The 17,818-nt window shown below is 43.5% G+C and overlaps 1 protein-coding gene across 5 annotated transcripts in view; it reads left to right on the top strand.

The window, feature by feature from the left end:
• MED22 (mediator complex subunit 22) overlaps positions 1-12,505 on the top strand; it is a 38,950-nt gene extending 26,445 nt beyond the window's left edge. For 3 of the 5 annotated variants that reach the window (XM_040324000.1, XM_040324002.1, XM_040324001.1), the window contains exons 4-5: positions 289-497; positions 9,871-12,505. In XM_040324000.1, the coding sequence (XP_040179934.1) occupies positions 289-497; positions 9,871-10,051 (390 nt within the window). In that variant the 3' untranslated portion in view covers positions 10,052-12,505. Of the gene's footprint in view, positions 1-288; positions 1,417-9,870 lie in introns of those variants that run through there. The other 2 variants (XM_040324003.1, XM_040324004.1) reach the window with 2 other exon arrangements.
• Positions 12,506-17,818: the final 5,313 nt, after the last annotated feature.

Raw genomic sequence — 17,818 nt, 5'->3', positions numbered from 1 at the left:
AGAGTACAGCATCTTTTTTTAAAGGGGTGCAGAGTGGTAAAGTCACTACCATTTTCGTGCCAACTAAGAATTATGTTTGATACAGATCCTTGTCCACAGTAGGGCATGTTTTGAAGGTAACCCCCCCCCCCCCTTTGCACATGTGGGTTGTGTCCCGACATACTTTTGCAGATACCACAAAACCTAATCGGAGAACAAAACTCCCAACAGATTTGGGATCACCAGTTTACCATTCTGAAAAGTGTTGTTGGTAGATGAACCAATCACTGTTCTTCTCATGCATTTTAGGTGCGTGCAGGTGAATCTCTCATGAGGCTGGTCTCCGATCTGAAGCAGTACCTCATTCTGAACGATTTTCCTTCTGTGAATGAGGCCATCAATCAGAGGAACCAACAGCTGCGAACACTCCAGGATGAATGCGACAAAAAGCTCATTTCTCTACGGGACGAGATTGCCATCGATCTTTATGAGCTGGAAGAGGAATATTACTCCTCCAGGTATAAATAGGGGCCTGGGTGCAGCTCCAACGGAAAATGGCATTTTGCAGGAAGCGTGCCTTTTGTCAGCCATCTTGGACTATGTAGTTTATATTGGTGGCTGGAGTGACGGCAGACATATGTGCCTTAATGAAATAACAGATGGCTTTAGCCAGTGTTTTGGGTTATCTATTTGCCTATGGACCCTGTAGAATCACTGTTGTGTGCCATCTTGTAATACATACTAGATAGTAAGAATTACAAAAGTTAGGCCTCAGTCTGGGTAAAAAATACACTTTAAATTACAACTATGGTCTCAATTTAAAATATGAAAAAAAATGTGCTGCAGCACTTCATTATAAGTGCATATGTACTTTGTTTTCTGTTCATCCCCATGAGAAGTCCCATAAATAGCTGTTAATCCTGCCATTGAAGTCCCTATAATGTAGGATCATGTGATGGTGTGACAATGATGCTGCACTACTCCTGAAATCAGTGAGTTGGAGAAATGTTGCAAGAGATGTGGTTATGAGCATTGTCGCACTAATTCACAAACCTGTAGCTTGTCAGTCAACACCTGTCCACACCTAGTCCTGTTCACTGCTTTCAGGATTGTTAGCCCTGCCTCTGTTACTGAAACTCTCCCACTGTGATATGCAGTCAGGGAGGGAGAGCGTGACGCACATATTAAAGGGGATTTTAGCTTAGCAGGGAAGGTGAAGCTTTTTACTTTGTGCACCTCATAGTAACTGGATTTGAGACTTGTTCGTTCTTTCCTTCATAAATTTGCAGACTGGGGCCCAGGACACTTTATTCCATCTGTGATATTCTGCTTGCTATTCATGGGGATATGTCATTTATAATGTATTCAGGGATTGTGTAATAATCAGACTGATATTCCCCCATGACCTTATAATACACATGGGGTTTGTTTTCTAAAGTTTGAATTTCCTAATTGTACATCACATGAAACCATCATGGGTCATGCTGCTAGCGTCTAAAGGTGATGCGTGCTTCTGTGAGTCTCTTCGAAGATGGTTTTTTTTTTGGGGACTTCGTTCCTATTTTCCTGGGCCTGTTTCTTACACCCCTATTTGGGAAGGGATGGGCTCTATCCGTATCAGTTGCTATAGCCAGCAGGCCAAGAGTGAATGTACAAGGACCCCACATACAAGACTGGGGATGGTCAGGATTGTCGGAGAGGGAAGAGGGAGAGGGAATAAGGACAATGGAATCCCTAGATTCCCCTATTGGGTAGGGAGGTCCCCTTGCAAAGTTTTTCCTACAATGGCTCCCTCATGGGTCAGAATAGCTCTGATACCCTCCCCTTATCTGGTACCTGTGCTGTTTCAGGGGCACAATCCTCCACTTCCTTTGTGTAAAGGGAGGAATTCTCTGCAGTCTTAGCTGGACTGCGAGATTGGCTCTCGGTGGTGCTCACTCTCCAGGAATGCCTGGGACACAAACATGAGTGTTCTTCTTCCCTTCCCCTTTTTGCTGGAGTATGAAGCGTCTGAGGAAGTTCCTCTGGACTTGGAAGGAGTAGAGGGTCAGAAACGCTGTATAGATTGGCTTTCTGGCAGATGTGGTTCACACTAACCTTCAGTTTCCTGCTACCAGAATTCTCTTCCCCTAAGGTCAACTGGTTTTGGGGCCTGACCCCAAAACAAATTCTCAAGTGCTTTCCAGTGTACCCTGACTTTCCGGAAGGGAAGTATGCTGATTGGCTTCACTCACAGAAGGTGTTTTCGCCACTGAAACGGTTAGCTTACCAGAACCCCATAGAGAAAGAAGATGGAGAATTCTACAAAAAATGGGGTTTACCTAGCCCTTTCCTATTTGAGAAACACCCTGATGGTCCCAGTTAAAAGATATCTCAGTCTTTAAAGACGCCACAGATAAGTGGATTGAGACCCTCTTTGAGGTGTTTTTCTCAGCTGGGAGCTGCTTTGCAGCCTGCAGTGGCTGCAATAGAAGTGTGCTATGCCCTTAAAGTGGTTGTAAACGCACTTAAAAAAAAAAAAAACCTGCAAGACAAAGGCATAGCATACTAGCTCATTATGAATTACTTACCTTTAGGGCTGTGCAAATTAACTTTTAATTAATCGATTAATCTTTAATTTTTTTGATCGATTCAAATTCTTTTGATTGGTACTCACCTCTCCGCCGGCTTCTGGGCCTTCAGGGAGTTCCGTCGGAGATGCAGTAACGTCACGGACACCGGCGGGGCTTGCCGTGTCCATCTGAAGGGCTCCTTTGCTGTGCCTTCATATCTGCGGGACCTTACTATCTGCCACACGCAAGGGCTGTTACACTTCCCTCTATCACTTCCCTCTATCAACCTGGGATTATACAACCATCCACTGGGAGTTGTGATAGTTCCCTTCATGGGACATCTACATGCCAACGGACTGATGTTAACCTCTACTCATCTGGATTCAGCAGTGGTATCGTTGTACACATTTTTATACCAGTATCATACTTGGCTACATGTTTTTATCACTGCTTTTGGTACCGTTTGGTATTATGTGCACCATTTTTACAGTTTATGTAGCTACATCGATTTTATCTCCAGTGCAAAAATTTTTTTGGTTACCTACTTGAAGACTATAAAAGTTTTAATGCTATCCCCATCGAGCGCTGCCTTTGTGTGTTTTTTGTATCTTGCTATCCATTTTTCCAGTGGTTGGTAGCTGCACTGGGAATCAGCCTGCAAGGAGATCAGCAAAAAGTAGTTGGATCTGTATGTGCGTTATAATTAATCGAAATTAGTCGATTTATCGATAAAAAAAAAAAACGATTAATCGAACAGAATTTTTTTTATAAGTAACAGCCCTACTTACCTTAGATTGAAGCCCCCCTGCATCGGTCCTCGTACAGCGCTCCAGGACATTGCTTCCGGAGTTACCTCTGGCTTCGGTGTTGTGATTGGCCGGAGTCACGATGATGCGCGGGAGCCGCTGGTAACAGCATACTAGCTGAAGCAATGGCACGGACGTGACATTGCTTCAGTGCGCATGTGCCGATGACCTCGGCACATGCTGATACATGTCTGAAGGAGTGGCACGGGTGCATGTACAGTAAATATATGCATATACATCATTGGCTACATATATAGTGTATATATATCTCCTAAATAGGACACATTTAGAAGATATTTATAGTACCCATAGGTAAGCCTTCTTTTTTTTTTTTTTTTTTTCCTCCCTGAAGTCAACACTAAAATATAAGCCAGGTTTTAGACAACCATTACAATAGAAATGTAAGAATTGGTGAGATACTCCCCAAGGGTTAATTACTTCTGACAGAATACAGACACTGCAGCTTTCCTCATTCGAACATTCAGCTAATTCAACCAGACCCCCCCCCCCCCCCATTCAGAATAAATATGCGATTAGTTGGGTGAAGCAAATGGCTATTTCTTCACAACAAGAAAAGGTAGGGATTTGCTACACAGTTTATTAAAATTCCTGCAGTGTACATTGATCACCCAGAGGGGTTTATTTTTTCTCAACAAAAGTGTTGTTACTCTTTTAAGTGTTGGTTGGCAGAACTTCTATCCAAGAAGCAACCTTAGAGGCTGCCCTTTTGAAAGCAAATGTTTATTAGGACTGTCCTTGGATGCCAATATTCAGAAGATAACTGTAGGGAAGAGTACTCTGACCTCCTTAAGAAGGCTAAAATTACTGGTCAGAAGTCAATAATGTCTTCGGAGTCCAAGAAGAGTTATTTTGTAAGAAACCAGTATTGGGCTCAAAACAGAAGCCCACATCCCAGTTTCATGGAAAGAATTGGAACCCCAAGCACCTCCAGTTGTGGAGACAAACCCTGCTTTAGATAAAGGGGTGCTCCAACTCGCTCAGGTGGTGGGATGTACCTTTGCAACCACGCAGACTTGAGTTAAAAAATTACTGCATGGTATCCAGAAGAATACAAACATTACTTTCCCTCTTCATGCTTTTTGCTTTCTGATCCACAAAAAAACATGTTCCTTGTAGCTCTGGAAAGACTACTGTCCCAAGGGTTCATTGCACTTTTTGCCAGTAAAGGGCGGTCTCGAGGTTCCCAAGCCAAATAGAAATATCTATTTTGTACCTTAAGGATCTCAAGATCCTGAAAATACAAAAATTCAGAATGGAGTCCTCCCACTCACTGATTGCTTTACTTCATCAAGGGACTCTCTGGTGTCAGTCAGCAAGGATGCCTACCTACATGTTCCAGTTTTCCAGCTTTACCAACTATTTCTGAATTTTCTGGTGGAAGATCCCTTCAGGCTATCCAGGGTCTTTATCGAGACGTTGGTTCTAGTTTGGTTTGGGATACCTGGAGGGCTTGCTCAGCAGTTGCATTGAAGGCTGACATGCTACATTCAGATGACAGTACAAGTCCTGGAGAGGTTCGGCTGGGCGCCAAACCTTCATAAGTCAGCTTTGGTTGCAACCCAATGCCTTAAGTATTTGGGTTTAGTCCTGGATATGACTCAAGCTTGCGCAGAAAAAATGCTTGTGCTTTGAGCCCAGGCGGGAGTCTAAGGACATTCAAAGAACCATCAATCCAGACAACATGAGTGTTGTCTCAGGATCTGATACTCCATCTTGTTTTACAGTCGCTGGCTTTGCTAGCATGGCTGTTGAACCCCAGGTCCTAAGAGGCATGGATGTTTCTGACTCTACAAAGTTGATGTCTAGAAAAGTGACATTGTACATGAAAGGCATTTTTTTACTTGGCGTGAAGTTCAAAAGTTCCATCACGTTTTTTAGCTATTCTCTAGTCTGTTCTGAAGGTGTCCTTTGGCTTAAATTGCCATCAAATGACAAAACTCAGACTGACTATGCTTTTTAAAATGCTAATCTCTCTTAAATCTGGCTGAGAGATTTCCCTTATCACTTTTCTACACAAAATAAGGCAGTGTTGCTGCCTCCATCCTCTTTCCTGTCTAAGGTGGTTTAATTTGTTGCCATCCTTTTTGTCCTACTGCTAAGCATCCAAAAGAGGGGGTACTTCACGCTTTGGATGCTGTTTAAATTTATCTGCGACTTCATTTTTGACAGTCTGATTTGCTGTTTGGTCTGCTTGAAGGACCTTGTAAGGGTCAGGCTGCGTCTAAATCCACTTCTAGGTGGATGTGTCTGCTCATTTCTCAGGCCAATGGGATCAGAGCTGCTCTTTCCCAGTTAAGGCCTATTTCATGAATGTATGTTCTTTCTGGGCCACTTGGCACCAAGCTTCTATTGTACAAGTTATAAGGCTGCTTCCTGGTATTCTCTTCACACATTCTACCAGGTTAATGTTTTTTCCCTCAACTAATGCCAACTTCGAATAGAAGGTCTTACAAGCAGCTTTGGAGGGGGGGGGGTTTGCCTTTTCTGTTTTGAGATTGGCCTTGTTGCTGTGTTGCCCTTCCCTCAGGTGAATTGCTTTGGGACATCCCTGACTATTAACTCCTCTGTGATGTATGATTAAGAAATTTGGGGATTTTTGGTATTCTCCAGGAAAAGGATTTTACAGGTAAATCACTCACAGGACATGGCGATCTCTCCCTTCAGGCTTGTGTTTCCTCATTGCTTACTACAAAACGGAGGCTGGGCTGGGAAGGGTTATGCCCTGGTGGGAACACCTGCCTTTTTTTTCTGGCCACCAAGGATGGGCTCAGGCGTGTTCACCGCTCCACATGCCTAAGCTCTGCGCAAACAGTTGGCGCTATATAAATCATATATAATAATGTCCGAGCCTGCTAGGAAGCTGACACTCCACAGCGCTAATTGCAGGCAGTGAGACATTTCCCGATCTTTGCAGCTGCGGATCAGGAAATGTGTCCCTGCCTGTGATTAGCACTGCGGAGTGTCGGCTTCCTGGTGGGCTCAGGCATGTGGCGTTGTGAACATGCCTGAGCCCATCTTTAACACTGTCCATTCACCTGAAGGTGGCAGCATAAATTATGTATTAATGATTATTAACTACTGTGTCCTGTGATGTAGTCCAAGAAAAGTTTTTTACAGGTAAACCAAAAATCCTAATTTTACACTGTTTTCCCGCAAGAACTATTTTTGCTGCCCCAGGATTATTTTAAATGTAGTTTGCAGACAGACACATTTTATGAAAACTTTATCAGCACCATGATCCATCAGTTTGAGTTTAGTGTACAGAAAGGAGGACCTTTTCTCAGGGTGGTGCAATGTGTTTTTTCTTTGACCCTTATAAATAGGCCCAGTGTATGGATTTTTAATTTTTTTGTATACGTCAGTCAAGTTATGCCTGTGGCTTTTAATGCATATATAATTGGTTTATATTATGATAGTAATATATGAAGAATAAAGCTGCGTTGACCTCCCTAAGTGTTTCCATTTTGCCTAACTTGTCTTAAGGTGGCCACACACAACCATTCTTCTCTTTCATAGTATTGCCAATATCTGCATGCTGATTAGAGTGTTTAATACAAGTTTAGAGGAATGTCGGGAGACAAGTTGTCCAGGGGTTGGCTTTAAGTAGGAATTGAGTAAGGAAAACTTTGGGGGTGGTTAGAACACAAATGCAGTCTTGCACAACTCTTCTAAATTTTGAACATGGAAAGTGGAACTTCCGCTTAAACCACTCCTTGCCCCCTTACATGCCACATTTGACATGTCCATTTTTTTTGAGGGGGGGAGTGGGGGCTTCAGTAGGAGTGAGACTTCCTGTCCCACTTCCTCCTTTCGCCCAGGGACTGCTTAGGCGGCCCGTCATATCAACTACGGCGGCCCCTTCCTGTAGGCGATCGACTGGGACACATGACAGGTCCCAGGAGATCGTCTGACCACTCAGAGCGCAGCGCCACTCGCGCATGCACAGTGAGTGCCCGGCCGTGAAGCCGAAAGCTGTCACGGCCGAGTGCCCACACTAGTAATGAAGATGCCGGCCGGAGCTCTGCTCCTCTCTCCGGCCGGCGCATCGCTGGACCGTGGAGCAGGTGAGTGTATGTTTATTAAAAGCCAGCAGCTACACTTTTTTTTGTAGCTGCTGACTTTTAATAAACATAAAAAAGCCTGGAACTCCCCTTTAATTATCAATTAGAATTATAACAACTGTTGAAATATGACAGGAGTGATACATTTATTTACACAGCAGAATTTAAAACGCCTGCCCTTACACACACGTGAACGTTAATGGCATCAGTGAAGCGAAGCTGGCCCCCCTACAATCGGCACAAATAAAAACTCAAGTGTGTTTCTTTAATGCTACGTTTGTGCTGTTTTGTGCCACAAAAATTTACATTTGTGCTGCTTTTATTTTGAAGATATAAGCAATTGTTTTTTTTCCAGACTTTGACATCACCTAGCCCCCTTACAACAGCCAAATGGCACAAAACTGGTCTCATTTGTTAGTGCTACGTTTGTGCTGCTAAAATTGCCAGTCTATCTTTTATCGTTTTTGCATTTATTAATAATATATTAAAGGTCACTCAGCCCCCCTACAACGCCCAAATGACACAAAACTGGTCTCGTTGGTTAGTGGCATCCAGTCTTGGTTCGTAGGGTTCAATATTGAGTTGGCCCACCCTTTGCAGCTATAACAGCTTTAACTCTTCTGGGAAGGCTGTCCACAAGGTTTAGGAGTGTCTATGGGAATGTTTGACCATTCTTCCAGAAGCACATTTGTGATGTCAGGCACTGATGTGGACGACAAGACCTGGCTCGCAGTCTCTGCTGTAATTCACCCTTAAAGGTGTACTATTGAGTTGAGGTCAAGACTTTGTGCAGGCCAGTCAAGTTCCTCCACCCGGAACTCACTCATTCATGTCTTTATGGACCTTGCTTTGTGCACTGGTCAAATCATTTGGTGGAGGGGGGGATTATGGTGTGGGGTTGTTTTTCAGGGGTTGGGCTTGGCCCCTTAGTTCCAGTGAAGGGAACTCTTAAGGCATCAGCATACCAAGAAATTTTTGACAGTTTCATGCTCCCAACTTTGGGAACAGTTTTGGGATGGCCCCTTCCTGCTCCAACATGACGGTGCACAAAGCAAGGTCCATAAAGACATGGAAGAGCGAGTTTGATGAAGAGAAACTTGGCTGGGTCCTGAACTCAACCCGAACACCTTTGGGATGAATTGGAGCAGAGACCGTGAGCCAGGTCTTCTCTTCCACATCAGTGTTTGACCTCACAAATGTGCTTCTGGGACAATGGTCAAACATTCCCATAGACAGACTCCTAAACCTTGTGGACAGCCTTCCCAGAACAGTTGAAGCTGTTATAGCTGCAAAGGGTGGGCCAACTCAATATTGAACCCTACAGACTAATACTGGGATGCCATTAAAGTTCATGTACATGTAAAGGCAGGTGTCCCAATACTCTTGGTAATTTAGTGTATGTGCATGTTTCTAAGAGTCCACAAATGAATGGGCTCATCTACACAATCACTGGGGAAGGTGTCTTTCTACAGCTTCTTTCTTCTCTATGTACACATGCTGTCGGATATGAAAGCATATACAGTATAGAATCATTTTATTTAAAAAAAAAAAATCTCTTGTATGTCTTAGGATTATCAGACTGGGAGCAATAGAATATTTAATGTTAGATCTTTTAAAGTTGCACTTCTCACCAACTGTTTCTTCCCATATTTGGTTCAGTTTGATTCTTAAATCACAACCTCCGTGTGCAAGAGTCCTGCGATAAAGACCGCAGTTTCACAACTTCTCTAGCCTGCCAATCTCAAGGCACTGGATGACAGTACATGTAATCTTAAGTGGTGTTGCTTGTTAGTAGAATGCAGCACACAGGGAATGGCAGAAGCTTAAAACTGTGTTATATTATATAGGTACACACAAACCTGACATGGCACTATAGAAAATAAGGTTTTGTTTCAATGACCAGTCGGTAAGTTTATAGAGTGTAAGTATTGTGTATCACCATAGGCAGCTGATGCTGGGAGATGAGGGCGTCCCTTCTGGCAGAGTTAAGCCTTTGCATTGAACCCATGTGATGTATGGCATGCCCATAGATGATCCAACTTCCATACTATCCATTGAAAATAGTATTTCTACATACAGCATATGATTGTGTTGTTTTTATCTTGTATTCTAGCAAAAATGTAGTTTTTATGAATAACGGGAAGTAAATATCTCATGCTCATAATATAATAAAGATCGGCCATATATTTGTACTTGACCTTTTATAGTGACTATTTGCATCTTCTCCCAGCACAGGGTGTAAACTGGTGACATATAAGTGACAGCACTCCCATATGGCCAGCTGCTGCTCCATGTAGTTATGGCATATATGAGGATCGTTATCTCAGTCCTTAATGAAATGAATTCTTGCTGCTGTTTTCTTAACCCTTTACTTCTGTCTTACTTTTCTCTCCACTTTCCTTTTGCTTCCCGGACACTCTCTGCTTTACCTGTTGGCCTTTGTGTTGTAAGCTACAGTGTGTGTGAGCCAAGTGATCTCCCGCTGTGTGAAGCCTACTGGAACTGCGACAGCCTGGACTCCTCGCCTCCGGATTTCTCTTCGCCATTGGTATTAGAGGAGACCGCTTCCAGCAATAACCAAATTCATGCATCTCCTCACCTAAATGGCGGAGGCATGGTGGAGCACAGCTGAGTGTTATTTGTCCACTTCCACATCCAGGTCCATCATCAGCATGTACATAGATGGTCACTAAAGACTCACAGCTGCCCATTCTGTTCCACATTTACACATAGGTAATGTTCTATATTCACTTGTAATCGGGTGCAATATCTGCATTTTGGAGGGTGGGGGCAACCAGGTGCTTAGATCTTCCATTGCCAACATTTCTCCTGAGAAGCTCCCATGTCTCCCACTTCATTGTATTTGGTCATACAAAGAGAAAAGATCACCCACGCTCCATATTGTTGCCCACCTGTTTCCCCAACTGGTAGTGGAGTATCAGTTGGTGAGTCTGCTGATGTTTTTGTCAGGCCTCAAGCTATATCGGCCATCATGTGTATTTTGACTCTAGATCTTGGATTTCATACAGAGAAAGGCAAAGTCTGGCACAATCACTTGAAATCGAACTTTGTGGTAGCGCCAACTCTATAAAGGTGGACATTTTCCAGAGTGAGTGCTATATGTCCTCATGTTCAATACAGACAACAACTTTGTGCAAAAACCCAGCTTCACTATAGACTGTCATTAGAAATGTTACATTTGGATGATGTTGGGCTGGATAATCCTTCCCTTGATAAAGGGTTTGGGGTGTCAGACGATATATGGCTCACCCCTGCTTTATCTTTGGCCTTCTACATGAGAACCATGTGTGCAGCAATCTATTACAAAGCCTTTCCAATTGATGTCATGGGGCTTTAAGCCATTGGGCTCCAGTTTGGAGAGGCTAAACTGAGTGCTGTCCATTTAAACAAGCGGCTAGCTGTCTTCCATAATTTTCAATGCTACTTGAATCTTGAGAGCCCACTGAAGCTTGATGGCAGCCTGTTTAAGGTGACAGTCTGCACTCGCAGTAAAATTTTAAATGTCACCGTACTGCAATTGAGATACTTTACTTAAAAGGAGAAATACAACCAAAGCTCATTTGGCTGGCCTTCTCCTGTGGATCACAGGAGTGCAGTTCGTTCACTCCTGTGAACAGTTTTTCAGCAGACAGCAGGCTGAAGCCCACTGTCGGCTGACGTCTCAGAGCCGGTCCAGGTTTGGGCAAGATCACAATGGAGTTGCGATATGCCCACTTGCCTGGACCAGCACCTGACTCAGCCTCTGAGCTAGCCACTGAGAGTCTGAGCTGACCGCTCTCGCCCCCTGCACAAGCCCAGCACTCCAGTCAGCAGCTCTCTGCTCACGGAGCTGTGAGAACCGAGGGATGAGCAGTTTTTGATCGCTCAATTCTCAGTGTCCGAGGTGCCAGGGGACAGATGCAGCATCCACCTAGGTAAGTATAATTCTTAAACAAACCCATACATCTTTTTTAAAGGTTAAAATAAAGCTAGCTTTAATGTTGCTTAAAGCTTTGTCAAAGCTTGTTGAACACCTTGCTATTTCGCATACTGAAGCCGGTGTGTACAAGGACTTGGGTTCCTTTTCACACTAGCGGTATCCTGTAATGTCCCGCTGAAAAACCATCTGCAATGAATGGCTTTTCAGAGGGCAGTGAAAGGCCTTTCAGCCTAGTGTTCAGTAGGCAATACTGATATCTGTTGCCTTTTTTTTTTGCTGCTGAACGGCAACTTTACATTGTGGAACTGCACCGCAACTGTGAGCCAGTTGTTTGGCTTGTGGTTGCGGTGTAATCCCAGTCACTTACATGGGAGAGTTAAACAGGCAGAAATGCTGGTCAAACTCTGCATGTAGCATTAAAATTGCGGCAACACAATGCAAAGCATCACAGTCACAACAATGTGTGTTGCTTTGAGCGGCACCATGTCTGCTTGTAGGTTGGGTGGTGGTAAAACTGCAGTTTAACCATCTGGTTTTACTGCCCTCTGACTGTCCATGTGAAAGTAGCCTAAATGTTACATTTGATAATGCAAATCTGATGAAGCTGCTATTTGTTAAAGATAGTAGGGTGATTGCTCTCCTGTGATGTGTGGTACACAGGCTTTATTCACTCCTGCCCAGGGACCCCTTGCCTCATAGAATGCTGGGAATTGCAGTTGGGCAGCACATATGGTGTTAGTAAATGTCCCCGCATGGGGGATTGGAAATGGTCAGTATTTTTGTAACTTTCAGTGAACAACCAGTAGGAGACGCAGCTTACCTGTCTGGCTGTACAGACTCCAAGCTGGAGATGCTTCCTTTTTTTTTTTTTTTTTTTTTTTTTTATTGTGATAGTGTCTATGTGATCAGTGCTTCACTGAGCTGTGTGCTCTGGGAAGAGAAGGGTTAACTGCCAAGTGTGAATATTTAAACTTTTTATTTCCAGACTGTCGGTAAAGTGCAGTGCACTACGTTTTTGTTTTGTTTTTTTTATATATTTGGTTTCCATGTAGACAAGTAACACTGTTGCTTGACAGTCGAGTTTTTTGGTTTTGTTCTGTATATATTGTAGAAGGTAAATTAAAAATTAAATACTTTTTTTTCTAACATTGTGTTTTGGATTTTATTTTACACAGTCTGTATCCCTGCTAGGTGCAGATATACGGCTTTTATATTTATAGACAGGGCATTTTACAGACCACATATAGAACATAGGCTGTGTAATTGTAGCGTGCATTAAATGAAAGCTGTGTCAAAACTTTCTGTGTCAAAAATTCTGTCTTCATACAGCGAGGTATATGGTATACAACCTCCACCTGTCCACAACATGCATAGTACCTAATCTAGCAACCTTATTCAAAAGCCAGAAATATGGTAATATGAAATGTGCTTGGTTGCTAAGCCTTTAGCCCTTTATGTTAAAGTTCATACGTATGAGTCGACATTTAACCACTTAAGGACCGCCTCCTGCACATATACGTCGGCAGAATGGCACGCCCGCGACTCGGTCCGAAGCTACGGGACTCGCGGACCTGATCGCCGCTGGAGTCCCGCGATCGGTCCCCGGAGTTGAAGAACGGGGAGAGCCGTGTGTAAACGTGGCTTCCCCGTTCTTCACTGTGGCGATGACATCGATCGTGTCATCCCTTTTTATAGGGGGACACAATCGATGACGTCACACCTACAGCCACACCCCCCTACAGTTGTAAACACACTTCAGGTCACACATAACCCCATCAGCGCCCCCTGTGGTTAACTCCCAAACTGCAACTGTCATTTTCACAATAAACAATGCATTTTAAATGCATTTTTTGCTGTGAAAATGACAATGGTCCCAAAAATGTGTCAAAATTGTCCGATGTGTCCGCCATAATGTCGCAGTCATGAAAAAAATCGCTGATCGCTGCCATTGGTAGTAAATAAAAATAAAAAATGTATAAAAATGCTATAAAACTATCCCCTATTGTGTAAACGCTATAAATTTTGCGCAAACCAACCGATAAACGCTTATTGCTTGTTTTTTTTTTTTTTTTACCAAAAATGGGTAGAAGAATGCGTATCGGCCTAAACTGAGGACATTTTTTTTTTATATATATTTTTGGGGGATATTTATTATAGCAAATAGTAAAAAATATTGAATTTTTTCAAAATTGTCGCTTTATTTTTGTTTATAGCGCAAAAAATAAAAACCGCAGAGGTGATCAAATACCACCAAAAGAAAGCTCTATTTGTGGGGAAAAAAAGGACGCCAATTTTGTTTGGGAGCCACGTCGCACGCCGCGCAATTGTCAGTTAAAGCGACGCAGTGCCGAATCGCAAAAAGGGGCCTGGTCTTTTACCTGCATTTTGGTCCGGGTCTTAAGTGGTTAAACAATAAAAGCAACAATCGGCGCACAAATAATACAGTTAAACTAAAAATATTGCAAGCTGAACACAAAAAAAGGTAATCACGACCTCAAATGTAGCAAATGAAAAAAGTATGTAAGTGCAGCGCAATAAAAAAAACATAAAAGTAACTGAAGATGACACCCAGCGATACAGCGAAAACTCTTCAAACGAAAGTGATGTAACCGCCACCAACAAGAGAAATGCTTCCTTACCAGATGGGATGGACCATTTGCATTAACAACTGGTCAAAACAGCTTGGTCTCGGCATAGGAGAGAAGATGCGGATGGATCCAGCAGAATGGTAGGTAATCCGATCAGATATAAAAGAAACAGAAAACACGATCTCAGTGTAGACTGTATTTTATTCCAAGGGTAAAAAAGTTCACTATACAGCAAAAATCCTGGACTGGACAATAGGCACAGGGAAATCCACTGGAGGACTACCGTCTGGTATAGCGAATGAGATTAAAATCATAAAGCATGGCATGTAGCCGTGGTGTACAGCTGCAAACAGCAATCGAAAGGATGCGGGTGACGTCACAAAGCTCCTCCCCCGTACGCACGTTGCGTCCGATTGGACTTCGCTATTTTGACCAGTTGTTAACGCAAATGGTCCATCCCATCTGGTAAGGAAGCATTTCTCTTGTTGGTGGCGGTTACATCACTTTCGTTTGAAGAGTTTTCGCTGTATCGCTGGGTGTCATCTTCAGTTACTTTTATATGGACTTCTTAAGTGGTTAAAGATTACACTGAACTGAGTGTTTTTTGGTTTATGGGAAGTGATCACCGGTGTTTAGCACACACAGCCCATTTGGAGCTTTGACGTGGATGAAGAGGGCTGCCATACATGCAGGAAATCCTGGTCACTGATCAGACCAATGTCCAGCAGCTTATTTTTAGTCATATGGCTAGATCTGTCCCTGAGATTGGTGGGTGGGGTGACTTTTTCTTGCACAAGTTATCTGAGTGTTTGGATTCTTAAAGTGGATGTAAACCCAATTTATTTTAATTTTTTTAATTAAGGCTTGTACAGTATAGGTTTGTATGTCATCTGTGCCCAGTCTTGCCACGAAGAGTTAATCCAGCTCTGAGCAGTCCTCTTATCTTTTTTTTCAGTGAGCTAAAAATGGTCAGAGAAATAGGAGTCTGGTTCTCCGCCTTGCTGTGAGTGACAGGTGAATTGCATATCTCATGCAAGGAGCCTGCGAGAGACATTCAGTGTACTTCAGATCCCCCCTCCTTTCTTCTCCAGCTCTGCCAGGATTGGCTGCTCCACACCTCAGCATGATTGGGCATGAGTAGATGTTAGTGATCATAGCAGAAGTTCAGTGTAAGAAATACAAAGGAGAAAATGCACGTGGACAAGTGGAGTGTAGAGGTGGGTGGGGAGGCATTTGACAAGTAAAGAGGCATGTATATCCTTTTTAGATGACCACTATGGCAGAAGTTTAGAAAGAATGAGAGTGGGTTTACATCCACTTTAAATTATACGTGTGCTTCTTGGAATGATTGGTAGTTTTATATAGATAATGGGATCAGCCCTGCTTGAGAAATTGCAACAAAATGTAAAAATCTTTATGGGTGGAATGACTTTTTTCCCTGTTTTACCATCATGTTAGTGCGATTGGAGACCTTCTAACCTCTACTGCTGTCCAACCATACAGCTAACAAAGAGATGTATATCTATTAAGCTAGGATTGATGGTGCTCGCTGACAACCAGTGTCACTAGCATAGGAGGGGGTGCATGTCAGTTTGCCAGTAAGCTCCCCTGTCCCTCGGACACATAGGGGTTGATATACTAAGGCCTGTTTCACACAGGCTTTGGCTTGTATAAGGCTTGGTTCACACTAGTGCAAATTATGCTTTCTGGTTGAATTGTATTGACAACCACAGCTGAATCCCACTGCTCCTGCAAGACGCGTGGGGCTGCCATTCATTCTGAATGGCACCCAACGCATCTCTGCTGCAGAGCAATGGTAGGTGCAGGAACCACATGGTCAAAAAGACTGTGGCCAGTGGCCACATTTAAAAAAAAGGGCATGCACCTTTTTTTTTATTGTACATTTCACGCCATTTAAATGAATGGGCTGCCATGCCTGAGCAAACGCGGGATGCACGGCCTGCACTAGTGTGAACTGAGCCTAAGAGCAGTGTGAACAGCAAGTTGATAAAGTATTTGCAGAGCTTTTAAAAGGAATCACAAATCATAATGGGAGGGTTGATTGCCACTTTAAACAGGCTTCCTAGCAGGCTTTCAACAAGCTTCAAAAGATCAGAAGTCTGCTAGCAGCTTGTTTAAAGTGGCAATCAGCACTCGGAGTGCTGCATTTATATTTTTTGGTTTATCACTGAAGGATATACAAAGGCAATATACTTCAGTAAATTGCCTTTGTATTTGCCAGAAGCGATCTTACTATTTAGGTGTATAGCGCTGACTTTTTAATGTGTTTTGGAACCAGCATTCAAATTGGGATCTGTCTTCAACATTTACAAACTGGAGCTGAAAGCTAAATGCTTCAACAAAGCTTGCTAAAAGCTCTGCAACTGATTTATCAAAGCTTGCTGTTCACATTGCACTTGTATCAGCTGAAGCTCATGTGAAACAGGTCTAAGGCCAGGTTCACACTTGTCCGACAAACGGTCCTACATTGGGAGCCTCATGTTCTAGCAATCGCACTGTGTTTTGCAATCCTTTTGTTGGGGTGTCGTTAATCTAAAATTGACACCCGCAGCAGCTCGCATGGACGCCATGCTATTACTATGTAGGGAAACGCAGCGGATCTTGTGTGTTTCCCGCATCCCATCAGAGTGAAGCAGGGCTTAAGGCTCATGAGAGTTCTTCACTACACATAAGCCAAACTGCACTGTCTCCATAGCAACCACAAGACTTAGGGCCTGGGTTCATGTCAGATGGGTTTTGTATTCCCACACAAATCTAAGGAGATACAAAACCCACCTGGCGCAGGTGAAATGCAGGTCCAGTGCACCTGTCAATGAGTTCTGATCACATCTCACAGTGGGGGCTCTTTTCAGGCACTTAATACTTGCTGCACTCTAAAAAGCATTGGTAGTCAATTGCTTTTCAAAGGGGTGTATAGAAGCGGTATTCAGAAGATTCAACTGCCACCTCCTGGGGCAAGCTTTTTCCCCACATTAAAATTACCAGGTGCCAATCAAAATCGCAAAGCATTACTACAGCCGTGGCATGTATAGAGCCGGTGTATTGTCACATTCTGCTGCCTATCGTAGAATGCTGCGGAAGTCACGTGGCGGACAACTGCGCATGCGCAATGCGCTCCAACCGCAAGTGTGATGCGTTCCACAGGATTTACGACACTACCCTTTAGTGAAGCCATCACAATTTGTCACGGAAGTGACGTATTACCATAGACGGAGCGGGGGGAGAGAGAGAGAGAGACACACATTCAGAGCGAGAGAGAAATAGAGATACTGAGAGAGAACCGGGCTCAGGGAGGGGATTACCTCCTCTATGTGCATTACTTCCGTTATATAAAATATATGTACACGATCTCTCTCTTGCTCTGAATGTATCTCAGTATCTCTATCTCTCTCTCGCTGTGAATGTATCTCTATCTTTCTCTCACTCTGAATGTATCTCAGTATCTCTCTCACTCTGAATGTCTCTCTCTCTCCCCCCCCGCTCCGTCTATGGTAATACGTCACTTCCGTGACAAATTGTGATGGCTTCACTGAAGGGTAGTGTCGCAAATCGCACTTGTGGTTGGAACGCATTGCGCATGCACAGTTGTCCGCCGCGTGACTTCCGCAGCATTCTACGATAGGAAGCAGAATGTCACAATACACCTGTATAGCTGTAATGTTGGCAAGACCACAGTCTGGTGCCTGTTTTTACTGCCCTCTGGTGGGAGTGTGAAAGTGCCCTCATGCCACTGACATGCTCACACACCCCTCTACAGAGGCCCCATTGACCTCCTGCAGAAATTGGTTGACTGTCTGTCTTGCTGATTTTCCAATACAAGGCCATGACGCCTCCTAATCCTAATCTGCAT

Source organism: Rana temporaria, chromosome 9 (genome assembly GCF_905171775.1).
Source record: "Rana temporaria chromosome 9, aRanTem1.1, whole genome shotgun sequence".
In the NCBI taxonomy this organism is placed as follows: Eukaryota; Metazoa; Chordata; class Amphibia; order Anura; family Ranidae; genus Rana; species Rana temporaria.
The sequence above is the reverse complement of the archived record's forward strand: the minus strand, read 5'-3'. Positions and strand labels throughout refer to the sequence as shown.